At 37.5% G+C, this 19,568-nt stretch overlaps 2 protein-coding genes across 2 annotated transcripts; both read right to left on the bottom strand.

Annotated features, from left to right (window-relative positions):
• Positions 1-5,172: 5,172 nt before the first annotated feature.
• LOC110759178 (UPF0481 protein At3g47200-like) lies at positions 5,173-7,207 on the bottom strand. The gene is made up of 2 exons (XM_021961213.2): positions 7,081-7,207; positions 5,173-6,916 (listed from the first exon to the last, which is right to left on the bottom strand). Exon 2 carries the CDS (start codon positions 6,801-6,803, stop codon positions 5,529-5,531), a length of 1,275 nt encoding a protein of 424 aa, XP_021816905.1. The 5' UTR covers positions 6,804-6,916; positions 7,081-7,207; the 3' UTR covers positions 5,173-5,528.
• A 3,457-nt stretch (positions 7,208-10,664) lies between these two features.
• LOC148293285 (UPF0481 protein At3g47200-like) lies at positions 10,665-11,876 on the bottom strand. The gene has a single exon (XM_088244658.1). The coding sequence runs from the start codon at positions 11,874-11,876 to the stop codon at positions 10,665-10,667; it is 1,212 nt and encodes a 403-aa protein (XP_088100784.1).
• Between the last annotated feature and the right edge of the window lie 7,692 nt (positions 11,877-19,568).

The following is a 19,568-nucleotide window of genomic DNA, read 5'->3' as shown; positions in this document are numbered from 1 at the left end:
GATACACGTCCTACAAGTTCGGTCCGGATTGGACGGTCGGATCGCTCGCGATCGCATAATCGGACGATTATCGTTTAAAGCAAACTTTAAGTTATTGAATTGGAACATTCGGGGCACCGATTCAGGACCCGTGAATTCTTACGCGATCCTAGGGAAGTCTAGATCAACGTACATTGAAATGAAGTCGATCAAACGGTCCGAACATATCGAACCCAGATAACCAAATTCATATCCGAGCATACCGTCGTGCTCGTGACGACATGAGGATTATTTTAGGACCCTAAGACATGCCAAAAAGTGGCCCAAGCGCGGGCAACACGCGGGTGTCCAAATTAATTTCCGCTGATAGGAAAAACTCCAAACCGTCGGTCAAGACTTATACCTACATGAAGGGCACATAGAGTGGAGCAACTTTTGTTCTTGGACCTACCCCAAAAAGTCACCGGAAGTGGCCAGAATCGGGGGCCGAAACCTGCCAAAACTTCCATCGCTTATTTACATCTCAAAACGCAAAAATTTCTCCTAACTACCACAACCAGCAGCCAGAACAGATTGAAAGGATGAGAAAACATACCAAGTTCGAAGAATTTGGTTGCCATAATAACCCGAACTAGCTTCCAAAAAAGCACGTAAAATCCGGCCTGTTTTTTACATTTTCCAGCAGCGGCAGCGGTGGATCGTGGCTGGGATGGGGTGGGGCTGGTTGTTGGGTTCATTTTTATACATGATTTATCATGTTATTCACCCATTATTTTGAGTTAGTTCTTGACTTTTTTTAGCTTTTTACTTTCATTTTGTGTTTTCATAGACTTTACCTTGGTTAGAATGAAAATGAACTAAAAATGCATTATTGGTTATAAATTCTGTTTTTGTTCATTTTCGTAGGTCAACTTCTTGGCCTTGTATCAGCATGCTCCAGTGCTCGGATGAGCTGAGGATCTTCATGAAACTTGTTCCAATGGATGTTGACTATAACATATCCAAATTTGAGCTCCGTTGGACAAGTATAGCCTATCCAACTTACTTGCATGTTACAACAACTCTAGAGATTTGTCTTGGGCCAGTTTTTACCTCCATAGTGTTATCTTGATTCTTCTTGTTACCATACCATTTGGTAACAAGAAATTACTTTGATGAAGTGCAATTTTCTGAGACAAAGAGCATCTTTGTGAAGACAAAAACTCATCATGACAAGGAGACAAGGAGGAGACAAAGACCAAAGGGTGAGTTGGAAAGGAGGAGAGAGAGAGGAGCATAGAGAAGGCATCAACCACAATTCAACGGATGAATTCATTCGGGCAGATTGTCTTTGAGTTGGAGAGAGCAGATTATTCATTTTTGCAGAGATAGAGAGCAGGTTTTGAGAGCTAGAGAGTTAGAGGAGGAAGACAAGGGCAACCAAGCAAGAAGTGAAGAAGATTTCCACCATTAAAGACCTTGAGCTTCCACCACTTTCACAAAATTTGTAAACTCTTTCTAGTTTTGTTTTGAATTTGTGTTTGAAATAAGTATGAGGAACTAAACTCCATAGCTAGGGCTTAGGTTGAAGCCCTAAACATGAATACTGTTCGATTCATTTTTACACATGATTTATCATGTTATTCACCCATTATTTTGAGTTAGTTCTTGACATTTTATAGCTTTTTACTTCCTTTTTGTGTTTTCATAGGTTTTACCTTGGTTAGAATGAAAATGAGCTAAAAGTGCATTATTGGTTATAAATTCTGATTTTTGTTCATTTTCGTAGGTCAACTTCTTGGCCTTGGATCAGCATGCTCTGGTGCTCGGATGAGGAGAAGATCTTCATGAAACTTGTTCCAATGGATGTTAACTACAATATATCCGAATTTGAGCTCCATTGGACAAGTATAGCCTATCCAACTGATCCTACATGTTACAGCAGCTCTAGAGAATTGTTTTGCTCCAGCTTTTACCTCCATAAGTATCATCTTGATTCTTCTTGTTACCATACCATTTGGTAACAAGAAATTACTTTGGTTAAGAGATATTTTCTGAAGCAATGAGCATCTTGGTGAAGACAAGAGCAAAAGAAACCCATCATGGCAAGGGGACAAAGGCAAAGGCTTTAACAAAAGCAAGACTTTTATATTAAAAGTATGAGCTGGAAATGATGGGCAAGGGAGTGCAATCTGAAATGAAAGGGCTATTGAACATGGGGGAAGCAATTCAATTTCATTTATTCCATAATTTTTGTAGAGATTTTGGAGCTGGAGATGAAGCTTGGAGCTAGGGAGCTCAAGGAGGAAGACAAGGGCAACAAAGCAAGAAGTGGAAGAGATTTCCACCATTGAAGACCTTGAGCTCCCATGTTCACAAAATCTGTAACTTCTTTCTAGTTTTATTTTGAGTTTGTATTTGAAATAAGTATGAGCAACTAAACTCCATAGCTAGGGCTTAGGTTGAAGCCCTAAACGTGATTACTCTATTGTTTTGATGCTTGAGTGTATGAATTTCTAGATTTTGTTGATGAATTTCAATTCACTAAAATAATCTATCCTTGATATATGTTCTTCTTTGATTGATCATCTTTGAAAGCATACTTCTTGAGGTTGTTGGGACCCTGTGAATTAGTTGCTTGAATGCCTAATATAAACATCATGCTATTAGGATTCTTGTGATGTTCATATTCTCTTTGAACTTAATGGGTTTTCCTTGTAATTGAATCGAAGTACGAACCATATCTAGGTTCGGTTATGGGGAGGGCACAAGTATTGTAGCACGAACCATGCACTTTACGTATACTAGAGAGAATCAATGCGTCTTAAGCCACGACCCATGGTTTTGATTGCGAACATCTTCATCAACACATTTAGAGTTCATCATTTGAGTATTCACGAACTTGAGTAGGATTGTTTAGGGTGGATTCCGAAACCCTAGTGTTTGTTACTTGGTACTTTCACATTTTGATAATTCATCTCTGCCATTCTCATTTAAATTCAAAGGTCATTTACTTTCATGCATTAGAAATAGGTCACTTGAACCAAACCAACCCCCCCCCCCCAAGTGTGTTGTGTGTGTGTGTTTGAAACGTTGTGTGTTTTCTTTATTGAATTCTGTTTATTTTCGTAACTGTTTTGGACTTTTAGTCCGCACTATTTCTTCGTTTTTCTGTGCTGAATCCAACCGTATAAAGAACGTGAAATTTGAATAAACGGTTGGAAAGTTATAGGCAAAACACTGGACAGAGGTCGAAACTGGAAAAACAGAGAAACGAATCTGCCACAAAATGACCGGTTGTCACTGTTCATTTTTACTGTTCACAGCACTGTTCATATGTGATAAATATGTGATAAAAGGGTGATAAAAAGTGCTGTTTCTGTTTTTCTTTGGTTTCTTGTTTTGTTTCTTTTCTTTTACATTTCTTTACTCACTTTTAGTTTCCAATTTGTACTGTGTTTGTGTGTTGTGTAAAATTAGTGTTCTTTACGTACTCAAATTAGAACTTATAGGAAGCCGACAAGTTCTTCGTGGGATCGACCCCGTACTTACATAATCTATACCTCAATAGATTCGTGCACTTGTGGGTATTTTTAATTGGTTGTTTGCACATTAATTCGTGTCCTTTTAGGAATACAACAAATACTCTATTGTTTTGATGCTTGAGTGTATGAATTTTTAGATATTGTTGATGAATTCCCATTCACTAAAATAATCTATCCTTGATGTATGTTTTTCTTTGTTTAATCACCTTTGAAAGCATGCTTCTTGAGGTTGTTGGGATTATGTGTATTCTCATGTTTTCCTAAGCAATAAATGGATGAAGTAAGAATTATCCATGTGAATTGGTTTCTTGAATGCCTAATGTAAACATCATACTATTAGGGTTCTTGTGATGTTCATATTCTCTTTGAACTTAATTGGTTTTTCTTGTAATCAAATTAAGCACACCTAGATTGATTATAGGGAAGGCACAAGTATTGTAGCACTAGCCCTGCACTCTACTTATTTTAAAGAGAGTCATGCATTTTGAGCCACTAAACCGGTCTTGATTGCGAACACTTCATCAACACATTTAGAGGTTCATCACTTGAGTGTCCATGAACATGAGTATGATTGTTTAGGGTGGATTCTGAAGTTACATATTATTTTCACACTTTGATTTTCATCTCTGTCATTCTTGTTAAATTTAGAGTTCAATTATTTTCACACTCAAATCAAATCAAACACCATCACCCCCCCCCCCCCCCCCCCCCCCCCCCCCCAAAAAAAAGAAATCGTGTGTATGTGTTGTTTGAAACTTTGTGTGTTTTCTTCACTGAATTATGTTTATTTTTGTAACTGTTTTTGACATTTGGTCCATGAAATTTGGACAAACAGTTAGAAAGTTATAGGTCAAACACTGAACAGAGGTCGAAGCTGAAAAACAGAGAAACGAATATGTCCAAATGATGATAAACATGTGATAAACAGGTGATAAACAGGTGATACAGTGGTGATAAAAGGGTGATAAAAATTGCTATTTGTTTTTATCTTTAGTTTCTTGTTTTCTTTCATTTCTTTTACATTTCTTTACTCATTTTTAGTTTTCAATTTGTATTGTACATTTGTGTTGTGTTAAATAAATGTTCTTTACGTACTCAAATTAGAACTTTTAATAAGTTGACAGTTCCTCATGGGATCGACCCCGTACTTACAAAATCTATACCCCAATGGATTCGTGCACTTGCGGGTATTTTTAATTATGATTAGCACATTTATTTGTGTCAATTATTAATACAACATTGGTAGAGGGAGGAGAGGCGGTCCTTTTGGGACCGGTGCAGCCAAGAATGGCGGCGTGTGACGGCAATGGCAAAGGAGAGAAGCGGCTGCCGTTTCTGTTTGGGGGGCTGTTACGTGGGGAGAGAGAGAGAGAGAGAGAGAGAGAGAGAGAGAAAGAAGAAAAATCAAATTTTATTAAACCCATTTCGCAGAAATTACGGTTATGCCACTGGGTTTATTTTGATCGTAACTTCTTCGTTACAGTTTCGATTAGAGCCCACTATGTGTCTACGGACTCATCTCGGTACGATCTACGTAAAAGTGCATGTCTCCAAAATCCTTCCCAGTTAAAAAGTGACCAAATTACCCCTACCCAGATGGCGAAATTGTAAATTCATATTTAAATTTAATTAAATAATTGAATAGATAAATAAACTAGGGTCGGGGTGTTACAGTGAAAACCGCTTTACTCAACGAATCAACAATTAATTTCATTTAATCACTGACTTTATCTTAGGGAGATTTGAAATCTCGAATGGAGTAGCCAAACCATAGAACATAATCGAAAAATAAAGACAATCACATTAACAGTACTAAGGGTTTTTTTTTTCACACACGCACTACTAAGATGCCATGGGGGTTCGAACTTGAGACTACTAATCTGCAAGTCAGGGCTCTTTTCCACTACCTCGTTGGCAACCTAGAACAACATAAGCTCATGGCATAACAAAATTATTTCAGTTTTAACACTTGGCAAGAACATACGTGCATACACAAGGCCTTAATCTTAAGTTCTGGCCGTGGACCTAATTAAGCGATACGGATAAGATTGAGCATAGGGTTTGGATGAGTGTGAGCACGAGTATAATTGCAGCAACTTCTTTCCATGGAGAGTAGAAATAGTGGCGCTTCAGAATTGATTTCCATCTGGGCCAAGGAGCCTTGCAGTAGTCATTGAGTCTTTGGGAAAGGATAAGGTAATGATAAGTTTGCGAATCGACCGCAACCCCTTGGCCAATGCGGTTAAATAGAGCGGACAGATCATCGTTACTCCCCAGCATATTATATATAATTCCATGTTCAATGAGCAAGTCCACGTCCTTTGAAGTCTTGATCATGGCCCCCATGAGGAACATCAATTGCGAAATGTACTTCACTTGGTGATCGTGGCACTGTTCAAAGGCGATGAGGTTCCTGAAGAGAGTTTCTGTCCAATCGTCAACTCTAAAATTTGGAATTATGAGACTTCCGTTGTTGAATTGTATGTCAAGTGAGAAGGTTGTTCTTCTTGTCACAAACTGAACTCCGGCATCGTCTAGCACTGTCACACTTGGTGGGATAGGGATTTCATAAACCCTTGCATTATATGCATCCTCACTAGGCGGTGGGGGCAAGTAGTAGTATCGTATAAAATCAACAAAATGCTGTACTCCATAATCAACTCCAGGCTCAGGTGCATGATCAGCACCAAACTCGTCGATTTTTACGTAACACTTGAAGAACTCACGCGTAAGCTCGACCAACTTGAGATTTCCTTTGTAGCTGCTATCAACTAGGTCATACAAACCCTCAAGAACAAAGAAGGAAATTTGGTTCTCAATCAACATGACATCACGCATAACATCTTCAATCATACGCAGCTTTCCATATATTCGATCGCCTTCGTCTATATATTGGGCAAACTGATACCTGAGCAAAAGCTCCAAGACAAAAATTGCATCCACCAGTATCAGCTCGGCAAATTCATCACTGCTTAGGTCAATGGGGTCGGCGTAATAACGCCTGGCTTTTTCTTCCCACGTTCTCATAAGGCCAAGGCAATGGTCTAAGCTGAGATGGTTTCGGCCCAAGAAGGCCTCTAAGTATTTGAGTTTAAAGATTTGCATTTGTGGGAAACTGCCTTGGTGAAAGTGATAAGGTCCGATTGAGACCACCAAGGGTTTGTAGACTTCTTCATTTCCTTTGCGAAATCTCTCGGGGACTTTGTAAATACAACAATCTGGCCAAAATGAGGGCGTTTCTCGCACTTTACCCTCGATTAGAATCGCCACTTGATCGCGCGGTTCAACTGCTGGTAGCATCTTTGCTGTATGGATATGGAGGTGCTCTCAAACTAGTTCAAAAGGCTTCTACTTCTTCCACAGCCTCAGCTGGCGCAAAACTTAGATTACCGCATCACCTCTTTCTGTTCATCCTTCAAATTCAAAACATTTTAATTAAAGTTAAGCATTTTCTTTTTTGAAAAATTTTGGTCACAACTTATATATTTCTAATATGTAGAAAGAAATAAATTATGAAATCTTTCAACAAATGTAGAAACAAATTTTTGCATGCATGATTAAAAGACATAAGCCTTACCAGTTTGAGTTCACCCCTGTAGTCAAGATTAGGAAGAAGAAAACGTTAATAAAGCAATCCCTCTGTTTCGACCCGAAAGAAGAAAGAAAAAGAAGAAAAAAAAAAAATCTCTCTGACAAAAAAAGAACAAAACAAGCAGCTTGGGAAGTGGGAGGAGAGGCGTTGGTCGTTTTTTTATAAGCCAGGTGAAAGCCACTTTAAAAATATTATTTTTATTAAATTTTATTTATTAAAGCCGCTTTTGTAAAGCTGAGTGGCCCAAATTATTGGCTTCTTTATTCATTCTCATATTCCTTCTTTTTCTTTTTTCTTTTTTCTTTCTTCTTTCTTCTTTCGTCCAAAAAAAAAAAAAAAATATATATATATATATATATATATATATATATATATATTCCTTCTTTTTATTTACAGTTGTTCTGGTTGTACTACTTTGTACAAAGGAAAAACTACAAAAGACCTCCGAAATTATAGGGTCACCAGTCACACCACCCTCACTAGAATGCCAAAATCAAAAGTGGGTATGAACTTGAAAATGACCTTATAGTTTGGGGGTCTTTTGTAATTTGTCCAAATTAATGAAGTTTCTATTTCTTTATTTTTTAAATAAATAAAAAAACACTTATAATAAGAATCCTAACCACATCAAATATTTGTTTGATGTGGGTAATATAGATGAAAGTTTTGCGTCCGTGTGTGGTTAGCCTCTGCATTCCGAATAGGTGTTCTTAGTTTTTAAATTTGTTATTAATTTATTGGATTGAAGTTCCAGATTACAAACTTCTTAGAAATTTTTTAGGGCTAACATTATTTCACCCCTTTGAGTTTTGGGGTGATTTTTAATATGGGCCATGAGGTTTGAATTTCATCAATTTACACCCCAACGTTATTAAAAGTGACCAATTTACACCCTCCGTTAAGTTGACTGTGTGATCAAACGTTAATTGATGATGTAGATACTGTAAGACCCACATCATGAATTGGTTGACCAATCTCCTTTTAAAAAAGCTGAGTATCAATCACAATAAATTAATAAAATAAAATAAAAACAAAATTTAAAACAAAAACCTATCCAGCCACATCACCCTTGGCCTTCTAATCCTCTCTCTCTCTCTCTCTCTCTCTCCACCTCAAACACCAGACCAGACCCAAAACTCAAATCCACGCCACAATAATGGCTGCCTCCTCTTTAACAACATCTCAACGACCATTAATCTAATTTTTGGTTCTACCAAATAACATAAAACTTTTATTATTTTATATAATTGATTTTAAGTTTTCTTTTTTTTAAAATAGGGACTGGTCAGCCAAGAGTTGAGTCCCACAATATTCACATCATCAATTAACGTTTGACCAGACGGTCAATTTAACGGAAGGTCACTTTTAATAACGTTAGGAGTGTAAATTGATGAAATTGAAACCCCGTAGCCCGTATTGAAAATCACCCCAAAACTCTAAGAGTGTGAAATGATGTTAGCCCAAAATTTTACATTTAATTATTATATTTGTTATATTTGTTCTTCTGCAAATCCATATGTTCTATAATGAAAGGTTTTGTGTTGTCTCTCCACTGATTAGTGTCGTGGGATTTGCCATTCGTCCCTAATATAATTTTCTACTTAGTATTATAATCAAGTTTCAGAGCAGGCTTTTAATTAGCAAGTGCATAATAAGCGATTGTATAGGGCTCCACTTTAAAGGGGACTTCACATTAAATATTATATTTCATTAATATAATGCTATAGCCTAGTAAGAGTATATTAATTTAATAATTAATGCCAAACCGGCGATACGGATTAGGAACACAACCTGATAGTGTTATAGTCACACTAAAAGATTACTCATTTTGATGGCATTTAAACATGGGTAAAGATCAAAAGAAGGTTCCCATATTACCTTCACTTTTAATGCATTATTCCTAGAGAAAGACACACAAGTTCCTCCTTGTTCATAATTTAAGAGAATCTTCTACATCCATCAAATTACAATTTCAATCCTAGTACTACCTAAAAAAATATACAAATTTCCGATATAATCAACTTTCATATGAACTAGTCGAGCAAGTCATTGGCCCTCCACTGATCCAGCTACCGAACCCGACTTTAGGCAAGAAGAAGACAATCCTCAAACCCAAACAATGAGCCTCCATCATGACATCTTGTGTTCCCCACCAACCCTTCTTATAAGTAGCCCATGCAAACATTTCCATCTTCAAACTCACAGCACCATCTTCAAGTTGCCTATTCATTTCTTCCAAATCCGACACCTTCATCCCCGGCTGATTCTGTAATCCGGTCATCGATATCTTCACATGCATCATTCTTTGTTCCTTCAATCCCAAGTCAAATGGCTCGACAGAGTATATCGCCAAAGGGCTATCTTTGTATAAAATTGAACCCTCTATCCGGTCTAAGCGAACCCATGCGACCATGTTGGGGTTGTCTATGGTGAAGGCCACGTCCCAACTGGCCCTTAGTGATGTGTTTGAGACGTTAAGCTTGGACACGAAGAGCGAGACGAGTTGGATTTTTGGGGTTTGTGTGGGGGTGATCATGAAGACGCATAACAATGTGAATGTCCCTAATGCAAGCAATAGAATGCGGTGGACGTGTACTAATCTTGCAATGGATTGGGATGCGATTGACTGGGACACGATGGGGTTTGAAGGGTTGCTTGAAATTGGGAGCAATGGCTCTGTGGTTGAGTGGTGATCAGCTTTTGCATTAATTTCCATGCTTAATTAAGAGGAATTAATTAACGCAAGTAATGTAATAGAAGGTTACTAAGATGATTGCGAGAGAGATGGGAATGAAGAAATGAATGAAGGAGAGTTAATATAAAGGGGAAGGGTAAAACTGAATAACTACTAGAGAGTAGAGGTCGTTGTAACTTGAAAGTGATTACAACTAACATTTGCTAAACGAGAGTAAAATGAATAACTAGTAGAATTTGATAATAGAAAATATAACTACTAGAAGTTCTCAACAACAGTCATTTGATAGCAGATAGAATATGGTTAAACTTCGAGAATCAGAAGTTTGTTGAAATGTCAAAAATAAATTAGGCTCTAATGGTAAAATTTTCAAAAATCCAAATTGCCCACGTTTAAGAATTTTATGTTTTTGCCAATGTGGTATACCTTTGTTGGTTAAGCTTTTCTACCTCCACCTATGTGGGCAAAGGTTCGAAACCCTCAAGTACCCAATGAATATTTGTGTAAACTCCCTCCACCAAATCGCTTGTACTGAAGAAGAAAAATTCTTTAGGATAACTTGCACTAAAGACAAAGTAATTCTAACATCTGGGCCTAATTAATTAAGATAGTCCTTGGGAAGATGCATTTGAACTTTTATTTAATTTACTGTCACTGCAGTCTTTTTCTTCAAAAATGAAAAATATTATAAGGGCACTAAACATAAATGGAACTAAAACACTTTGTTATTATATATGGAGATTCATAAACAATGAGTGCTTTTGAGGATAAAACTTAATGTTTGCAAACCAATTAACAAAAGTGTTATGACCAACGACATTTAATGAGTATGGTGAAAAGATTGTTCTTGGATGTCGATCCGTAATGTCTCCTCTTAGAGGGATAAGATAGAGCATATGGTTTGGATGAGTGTGAACACAAGGAGTATAATTGCAGCGATAGTAGAAGCAAGTTTCCATGGAGTGTTGAAATAGTCGCGGTTCAGAATTGCTTTCCATCTGTGCCAAGGAGCCTTGCAGTAGGCATTGAGTGTTTGGGAAAGGATAAGGTAATGATAAGTTTGCGAATTGACCGCAACCCCTTGGCCAGTGCGGTTAAATATAGCGGACAGATCATCGTTACTCCCCAGCATACTAGATATAATTCCATGTTCTACGAGCAAGTCCACATCCTTTGAAGTCTTGATCATGCCCCCCATGAGGAACATAAATTGCGAAATGTACTTCACTTGGTGATCGTGGCACTGTTCAAAGGCGATGAGGTTCCTGAAGAGAGTTTCCGTCCAATCGTCAACTCTAAAATTCGGAATTATGAGACTTCCGTTGTTGAATTGTATGTCAAGTGAGAAGGTTGTTTTTCTTGTCACAAACTGAACTCCAGCATCGTCTAGCACTGTCACGCTTGGTGGGATTTCTTCAACCCTAGGATGACTATTTGGATTTTCACCCTCCATAGGCATTGTCACGCTTGGTGGGATTTCTTCAACCCTAGGATGACTATTGGGATTTTCACCCTCCGTAGGCATTGTCACGCTTGGTGAGATTTCATCAACCCTAGGCCTATTGTGATTTTCACCCTCCACAGGCAAGTAGTAGTATCGTGTAAAATCAACAAAATGCTTCACTCCATGGTTAACTTGAGGCACAGGTGCATGATCAGCACGAAACTCATCGATTTTGACGTAACCCTTCAAGAACTCATGCGTAAGATCCACAAAGCTGAGATTTCCTTTGTAGCTGCTATCAACAAGGTCATACAAACCCTCAAGAAGAAAGAAGGGAATTTGGTTCTCGATCAACAACACGACATCAAGGAAAACATCTGCAATCATCCGCGGCTTATGATATATTCCATCGCCGTCGTCTATATATTGGGCAAACTGATGCCTAAGCATAAGCTCCAAGACAAAAATTGCATCCACCAGTATCAGCTCGGCTAAGTCATCACTGCTTAGGTCAATGGGCTCGACATAAAAACTCTTGGCTCTTGCCTCGTAGCTTCTCACAAAGCCAAGGCATTGGTCTATGAATCCGAGCTTGTTTCGGCTCGTGAAGGCCTCTACGTATTTGAGCTTATAGCTTTGCATTTGTGGGAAACTTCCGTCGTGTTGTAGTGTTGTTCATTTCCATTGCGAAATCTCTGGGGGACTTGGTAAATAGCACAATCTGGCGAAAACGGCGGCGTTCCTCGCATCTTACCCTCAATTAGAATCGCCACTTGGTCGCGTGGGTTGGGGTTCTCCACTGCTGCAGCAGCTGCTGGTCCAGCAGCATTGGTTGATTCTCTTGGACTTGGAGCACCTCGTGTTGTTGTTGAAGTCTCCTTGGCCGGCCCAGACGACGGCGTTTCTCGCGACGCTAAACCTTCAGATGGAATCGCCGCTTTATCGCGCGGTTTATCCACTGCTAGTCCAGCATTTGTGGAAGCACTTCGAACAGTCGTTGATGAAGTTTCATTTGGAGAAGAAGACGACGCCTTTTGTCGCACCGTACACGCAAGTAGTCTCGCCAATAGACCTGGCCCTTTTTGAATTTTCGGCGCAGCACCCAACCTATTTGGGTCAGCCTCATGAGGACGAAGGTCTCGTGTAAATGTCATTTTATTAAACCTTTTAAACAAAAATAATAATTATCTCGTTAAGTTGTCATCGATTACATAAAATAAATAAAAGAACATATAATTTTAAATTGTATTTGGATCAAGACAATTGCTAGTTAAGTTATCATATTTTAAGATTTTAAGGTATCATATCTTGTTAGTCTACCTGGTTCTTGGAAGAAAAAAGATTCACAAACATCAAGGGTAAGTGCAATTGCCACCCAAAGAAATTAATTTAACGTATGGCACCTAAACTTCACTTTTGGTGTGAATCTATCACCTCCATCTATTTTCATCCATATTTCCGTTAGAAATATTTCTAAGTACACTCTTAAAAATTCTCTAGGGACTAGCATTACTTGACTCGTTTGTTGTTGAGATAAAATACCTCTATAATACAAGTGACGGAGTTAAGCTGAAATCCAACCCAATTGCCATATATATTTCCCACCTTAACTCAGGTGGGCTTGCAGGTTCATTGGTCCATGAATTTGAGCCTGGTATGAATAAGCCTAATTTACGTAGCATCCACTAAAAGGACTTCTAGTCCTAAGCAAGCTACGATACTTTAGGTTGACAAGATACGTCTACTTTAAAGGAATCCTAGTCCGAGAAGGACTAGGTTGTTCTTGAGTTTAACTCTTACAAGGATTAGGTCGTATTGGATACCACAACTTATTGTGCATTTTACTCTCAAACACTAGACTGACTTAAGCATTGGAGAGTCTTTGTGGCATAAAAGATGAACCCACAAGATGAGAGAAAGAGTATTGGTGATTTCTTTTTTTTTATTTATTTAAAAAAAATTCTATTTTTAACATTTAAATTGTCTTCTAAGTGTTTTTTTTTACACACATTGCACTTAGGTGATATACATTTGAGCAAGATAATGAGCTACATTCGTGCCACATCAATATTTGTAACAAACTTTTTTACAAACTTGACAAAGGCAAAGTGAGACGCAAAAACATTAGTAAGAAAGTGGATATGACTTACTTTTAGGGTAACTTATGTAATTAAGCCATTCATTTATAGAACACACTCACGCCACGTGCCTCTTCTGTGTTTTGAAAACATATCTCTATTGTATATCTTTACCCAAAAAATTTGAAGATGCCCAACTCTACTTCAAAGGCTTCCGGTACAGCCTACTCACCTGGCACAAATCTAGATCACCGCTTCTCGTCTTTCCATTCATCCTTACATATTACTAGAAAATAACCTTTCTCTATTTTTTTTTTATTCATTTTCTAACTTTGATTATTATATGAAACGTGTTACTAATCCAACACTATTTTGTTGTTGGGACTGAATGTTACTTATCCAACTATTTTACAACTTTCTTTTGCTACCTACATGGGACTGAATGTCTTTTCTCCTTCCCCGAGGAGGCATTCCTACTTCTTACAAATCACACTTTGACACATATGCAAAAATAATTCATCAAAAATGCAAAAAGAAAAATCTCTACACACATGTCAAATTGTGATTAGCAGGAAAGTAAGAGTTCCTACTTCTAGAGAATGAGACAAATATTTTCCTATTATAAATATTGAAGGTTAAAAAAATATGTTGCCGAGAGTCTCGACAACATGTTGATATTAATAAAAATTGAAGAAAAAAAGAAAACTTTAATAAATTACAGAAAATTGCAAGGAAACTTTTGAATGTTTTTATTTAACCAATTTTTTTTTATTTTTTTATTTTGTCTAATTTAGAAATTTTGACTTTGTTCAAATTCTAAGTTTATCTCATCCATCCAATGCACCCGAATTTGTGGGCCTAGTTTTTCAAAAGTCATGTTTATTATTGTTTCCCCTAAATTGTCATTTTACCTCTTCGATTTTGTTGCAGTAAATAACATCCTTCCCCCATTGGTTGGGTTTGATGTTTTTTGGGTTCATTTCGACGTCTTATCAGAATGCAAAAGAGTATGTTAAGTGATTATGTTCGGGTAGCTAAAAAGATCAAAATTTAATCATGAAATCTTTCTACACATGTAAATTTTGCATAATATATTATTTAAAAGACATAAGGCGTACCAGGTTGGGTGGATGATTTTCACTAGATGACTCCACCTCTGTAATCAAGATATATTATTTTCAAGCAGGCATTTGAGACAAGCTCTGAAAGTGGCTGATCATTATAATTAATGTGTATATAACAGAATGAAAAGTTTCATATTATTCTTTGACATTATTACAAGAAATTTACAAAGTATTATTCATCGACATTGTTACAAGAAATTAACAAAGTATTATCTACTCGTGAAAGAAAAAAAAAAGTATTATCTAAGTTGTGGGAACACATATTTCGGCAACCAATAGATGGGCGACATGTGGAAATGTAATATTTCTTAGGTAAACTGATTATCCTAATTAATCTTATTTAATTAGGGAAATTATCTTTGATTTAAGATGAGAATATCTCCTCAAATCAAATCTCGTTGATTAATTCTAATCTTCTATTTATGGGTAAGAATAATCTTAAACAAATAAGGATTATTCTTCAATCCCTAGCCTACAAGGAGTCTATAAATAAATGGCTACACAACACACAAGAGGTAATTCTAAAACCCTACAGAAAAAGCTCTTTTTCTTGCACGCCACTCTTGGCTCTCTCTCCCTCACGGCTCCGACCACCCACATACACTGTTCTGGCCACCCAGCTCTCTCCGTGAGATAAGACCTGCGTCCTTTCCGTTATCTCCACATCTTTTTCAAGATCATTTAACTGACTTAGGCATCGGAGAGCTTTTGGCCGACACCCCCCGAGTGTGGTCTATTTACTCCAATATTTTTCGCAGAGATTGAGGAAGAAGAGAGAGAAGGAAGCTCAAAGGGCAAAGAATCTCTGTATCTAACATCTTTAGATCACTTTCCTTATCTCACAAATCCATGGACTTTTCAATAGGCTAATGGTCACTGTCTGGACTATTATCTAAGTTGACATCCTTGCCCTTAAGTTTTAACCTTAATGGTTGGTTTAAACAAAGTTTTCATGAAAGACTTCAACTAATGACTGGGCTGGTTTAAACAAGGCTTTCATGAAAGACTTCAACTAATGACTGGCTTTCTGTTTCTTCAATCTTAATACAAATGGCTCGATAAAGTATACTGCGATAGGGTTGTCCTTGTACAAAATTGAACCCTATATGCGGTCAAATTGAACCTAAGAGACCAAATTGGGGTTGTCTATGGTGAAGGCCACGTCTCGATTGGCCCCTAGTGATGCGTTTGAGACGTTAAACTTGGATACGAACATCTAGTCGAGATGAACTTTTGGGGTTTGTGGAAGTCTTGACATGAGGACGCATAACAATGTGATGCAAGCAATAGAACGCAATGGACAAGTCCTAATTTTGCAATGCGTCGCGATGCGAAAGACTGCAATACCATGGGGATTGAAGAGTTGCCTGCACTGGCGTACCCATTTAGGCTCAAGAAGGTGCAGCTGCACCTCCCCTCATCGGAAAAGGCCTTAAAGGCACTAGATTTGCCTCTCTGCTATGCTGCCCACCAACTGTATGAATAAATGCCACAACCATGTTCTTCTTTGTTTGTTGCCCTATGCGAAGCATGCCTTTTTCCTTTTTCTTTTTTAAAGTCTTGGCTAAAATGACTTGTTTTGGACCAGGCAAAAAAATAAATAATTAATTAAGGGAAAGGGAAACGTGCAATATGAAGCCATTGATGAAACAGATTTCCAAGTTGCCATCCCTCCCAGTTTGAAGAATCCTTGCACGTATCACGATGCTCCCAATTTGTATTTCAACGACTTGGTTTGGAGTCATTGGATTGATACTTGAAGAACCCTTTCGTTGAGTCTGTTTGTGCAAATAATCTCGCAGGAGAATATTCGCTTCTGGATCCTTCAACCTTCGATCTTCCTTCTCTCTCATTCTCGATTCCTATAAAAAAAGATTGGAGTAAATAGACCACACCCGGGGGTGTTGGCCAAAGGCCCTCCGATGCCTAAGTTAGTTCGAGTGTTTGTAGGAAAACAATAGCTAAGCAAAGGATACGAAGTTGTATATATGGTGTTAACCGAGCGGCCGGAGCCGTGTGGAGAAAATATGGAGAGTGGAGAGAGAGAGAGAGCTTCAGGTATTTTTCTCGGATATCAGGAGTAGGTTTAGATGTGGGTTTAGATGTGGGTTGAATGATAACTAAAGTCATCTATTTATAGGAGCCTTGGGGCTAGGATTTCGTAGACATTGAGTCGGACTTGATTACATCCTTTTATTATGATAATATTTGAATTAATGATATTATCTCATTAATTATGAGATAATACCCTATAATTAAGATATTATCACCTTATTATGATAATATCCCAATTAATGATATTATCTTATTAAATAAAGATAATATCTTATAATTAGGATATTATCCCTATTAATTAATTAACCAAATAAATAGGTTTAATTAATTAATTTAAGGGATAATCTTCTTTTCCACGTGGCGTGCTATGATTGGAGACGAAAATATTTGCTCCCACAGAGTCAAGGTCTGGTTTCAGTTTTGTTTTTGTTTTGTATTTTTGTATTTTTGTATTTTTTTTCTTCTTCTTAATATGTTTTATTATATATATTTTTTATTCAGTCACGGTCTGGTCCTATCCTAATAATGAAAAACACATATTTGGTAGTTTTAGTTTCGTTTCTTTTTTCTTTTTTTTTCTTTTTTCATAATTTTTTTTTTTCTGTTTGTATTCCCTTTGGATTTGTATGATAAATAGCAAACTCGAAGGAATAAGCTATGCAACAAACGATTGTATGATCAATTATGATTTGTTAGTTTAATTGATAATTTGATATATATTTCAATTAGATTAATTGATATTGCCCCTCTGTTCAAAAATTTCTAGGTCAGCCATTGGTTGTCTGAAACTAGGAGTAGCGGTAGGGTGGCTGAGTGTTGAGTTATTGTTAATGTATGAATTTTGAGTATTTCTTTTGGCTTCCCTTGACAATTTTGTAATACGATTTTTATTGTTTTTATCAAGCTCAAGTTTAGATTAAGAATAGCTTCTCTAGGTGTTCTTAACTATCAACTATCCTATGGAGGTTCAAGCAAATTGACAAAGGTAAATTTTGCATTGCATTTTCCAACTTTTGAAGATTATGACTAGTCAACCTCTGCCTCAATAGGAATTCCAGCTCACTGTTCCAGCTGGATCCTACCCATATGTTTTTGTCTTATTCTGCAAAATTCCGAGCTGTCATTGTACGATTCTAATCTAGGAATTTTGGTGAAAAGGTAAACCAATTCCTTATTTGCAGCCGTCACTTTTGTAGGCAAGTTTTGGAAAGTTTCTTTGTAAACTTTCGCTTCTTCCTCAAGAGCCATCTTCATATTTTTCATCTTTGAGTTTTCCAAATTGTTTCTTTTTGAAAACTACATTTGAAAAATGAAAATCTACATCTAGCTAATTAAAACACTCTCTCATTTATATCTAGGTCAGATTCAAGATTGATTTCTTCAAGAGTATGGTTTCTTGAAGAAATTGGTCATTCTCCTTTGAATCCAAATTTTGGTTTCAGTATGAGTTAGAGCTTGCAAGCTAGTGCCATGGGATGAAAGAGCTGAAGAAGGAGTTGCCATTGCCATGAAGAACTGAGCTTGAAGCTTTGCTAAGTTGGAGAAGAAGATTGCACAAATGAGGTATAGCTCATCTTCCTAAATAGATCTAGGTTTTTCTTGAGCTTGCTTATGTTCCTTTGTAAGAATCTTTTTCTACTTAGTGGATTGCCTGGTCAGTTGATGACCCCCAGTTTTTCCCAATGGTGGGTTTCTGGGTGAACAAATTTCTGGTTTGCAAATCTGAATTTTCTGGGTTTGTGTTCTTGACAGTTGACTAGTCATCACATGCATTTCTGGGTTCGTGTTCTTTCAGTTGACTAGTCATCTTTTTCTGCTGTCTGATGCTTACTTGATTATGATGCTTTCACACACTTTCACCATAGTTGTTGCTAGCACAGGGGATGCCTAGATTGACGGGTTCTTCTGAGTGCCTAGGTTGTCACTAGTAATTCTCTAGGCTTGATATGCTCTGTGTATGTTCTTTGTTGTGATTATTCATGTCTGACAGTTGACTAGTCATACGAGTATTGGTCAAGGTCTAAAGTGTGTGAAGTTTGTTGTGTTTTATTGTTTGAGTGTCATTTAATTTACCCCTCATCACCTAAGTGCCAATTTCAGTTATTGCATTAATTTCCATGGTTGATAACTTAATAGGGAATTAATGTTTGTGATGTAATGTGAAGCTTATTATGCTCCGTTTGGTGTACGGTAGGTTGAAAATAACTAAAGAGCAGCTTCTTGTAAAAATTAAGGGTCATTGGCAGCAATTTTTGGAAGCGGGTGTGATCGGTTCATAATTGTATATCATTTTGTACTCTTCTAGCTTATGATTTGGTTATGTTTTTGAGTTAAACTTGTGCTTTTAATCCTTTTTGTGTTTATCTTTCAGTTAATTGACATTTAGGTAACAATGATGACTTTGGATAGGAAATGATGCAATCCATGCATGTTAAGGCTTGATTTGGGTGAATGGAACAAGGGCTTAAAGACAAACACATTTTGGCTACAGCTCCTTTCCAGCCCAATTTCGTAGGTCAGCTTCTTGGCCTTGGATCAGCATGCTATGGGGCTTGGAGGAGGTGAAGATCTTCATGAAACTTGTTCCAATGGGTGTCTAGTACAACATATCCAAATTTCAGCCCAATTGGACATTTGTGGAGTGCTCAGCCCGCCCAACACTCAACCTTGCTCAGCAGGATTTGCAGCTGCCAGCTTTGAGCCTTGTCTCCTCCTTTAAGCCATGTGCCTCACCCATGCTGCAACTGACTTTGGATCCAACATAATGAGTGAAGTGGGGAGGCATTCCAGCAATGAAATTCTAAAGGAGCAAGTTGGTACATAATGGAGCTATTAAAGAGAAAGCATGTGCATGCATGTAAAGCATAAATGAAATGAAGTCAATTCCAGTCTCTGTTCGGCTGCCAACTTGCAAGGCCCAAAACGCACACTTCTACTGCTCCGATGGGAATACTTTCTTCATAGAAGTTGTTCCAATGGGTGTCTAGTATAACATATCCAAATTTGAGCACCATTGGATACGTTTTGAAACCTATGACCTTCCTACACCAAGTCTGGTTCAGAAGACTCGTTTTTGT

Source organism: Prunus avium, chromosome 7, assembly GCF_965620075.1.
Source record: "Prunus avium chromosome 7, drPruAviu1.hap1.1, whole genome shotgun sequence".
NCBI lineage: Eukaryota > Viridiplantae > Streptophyta > Magnoliopsida > Rosales > Rosaceae > Prunus > Prunus avium.
Note: the sequence above shows the minus strand (reverse complement) of the source record. Positions and strands in the feature narration are given on the sequence as shown.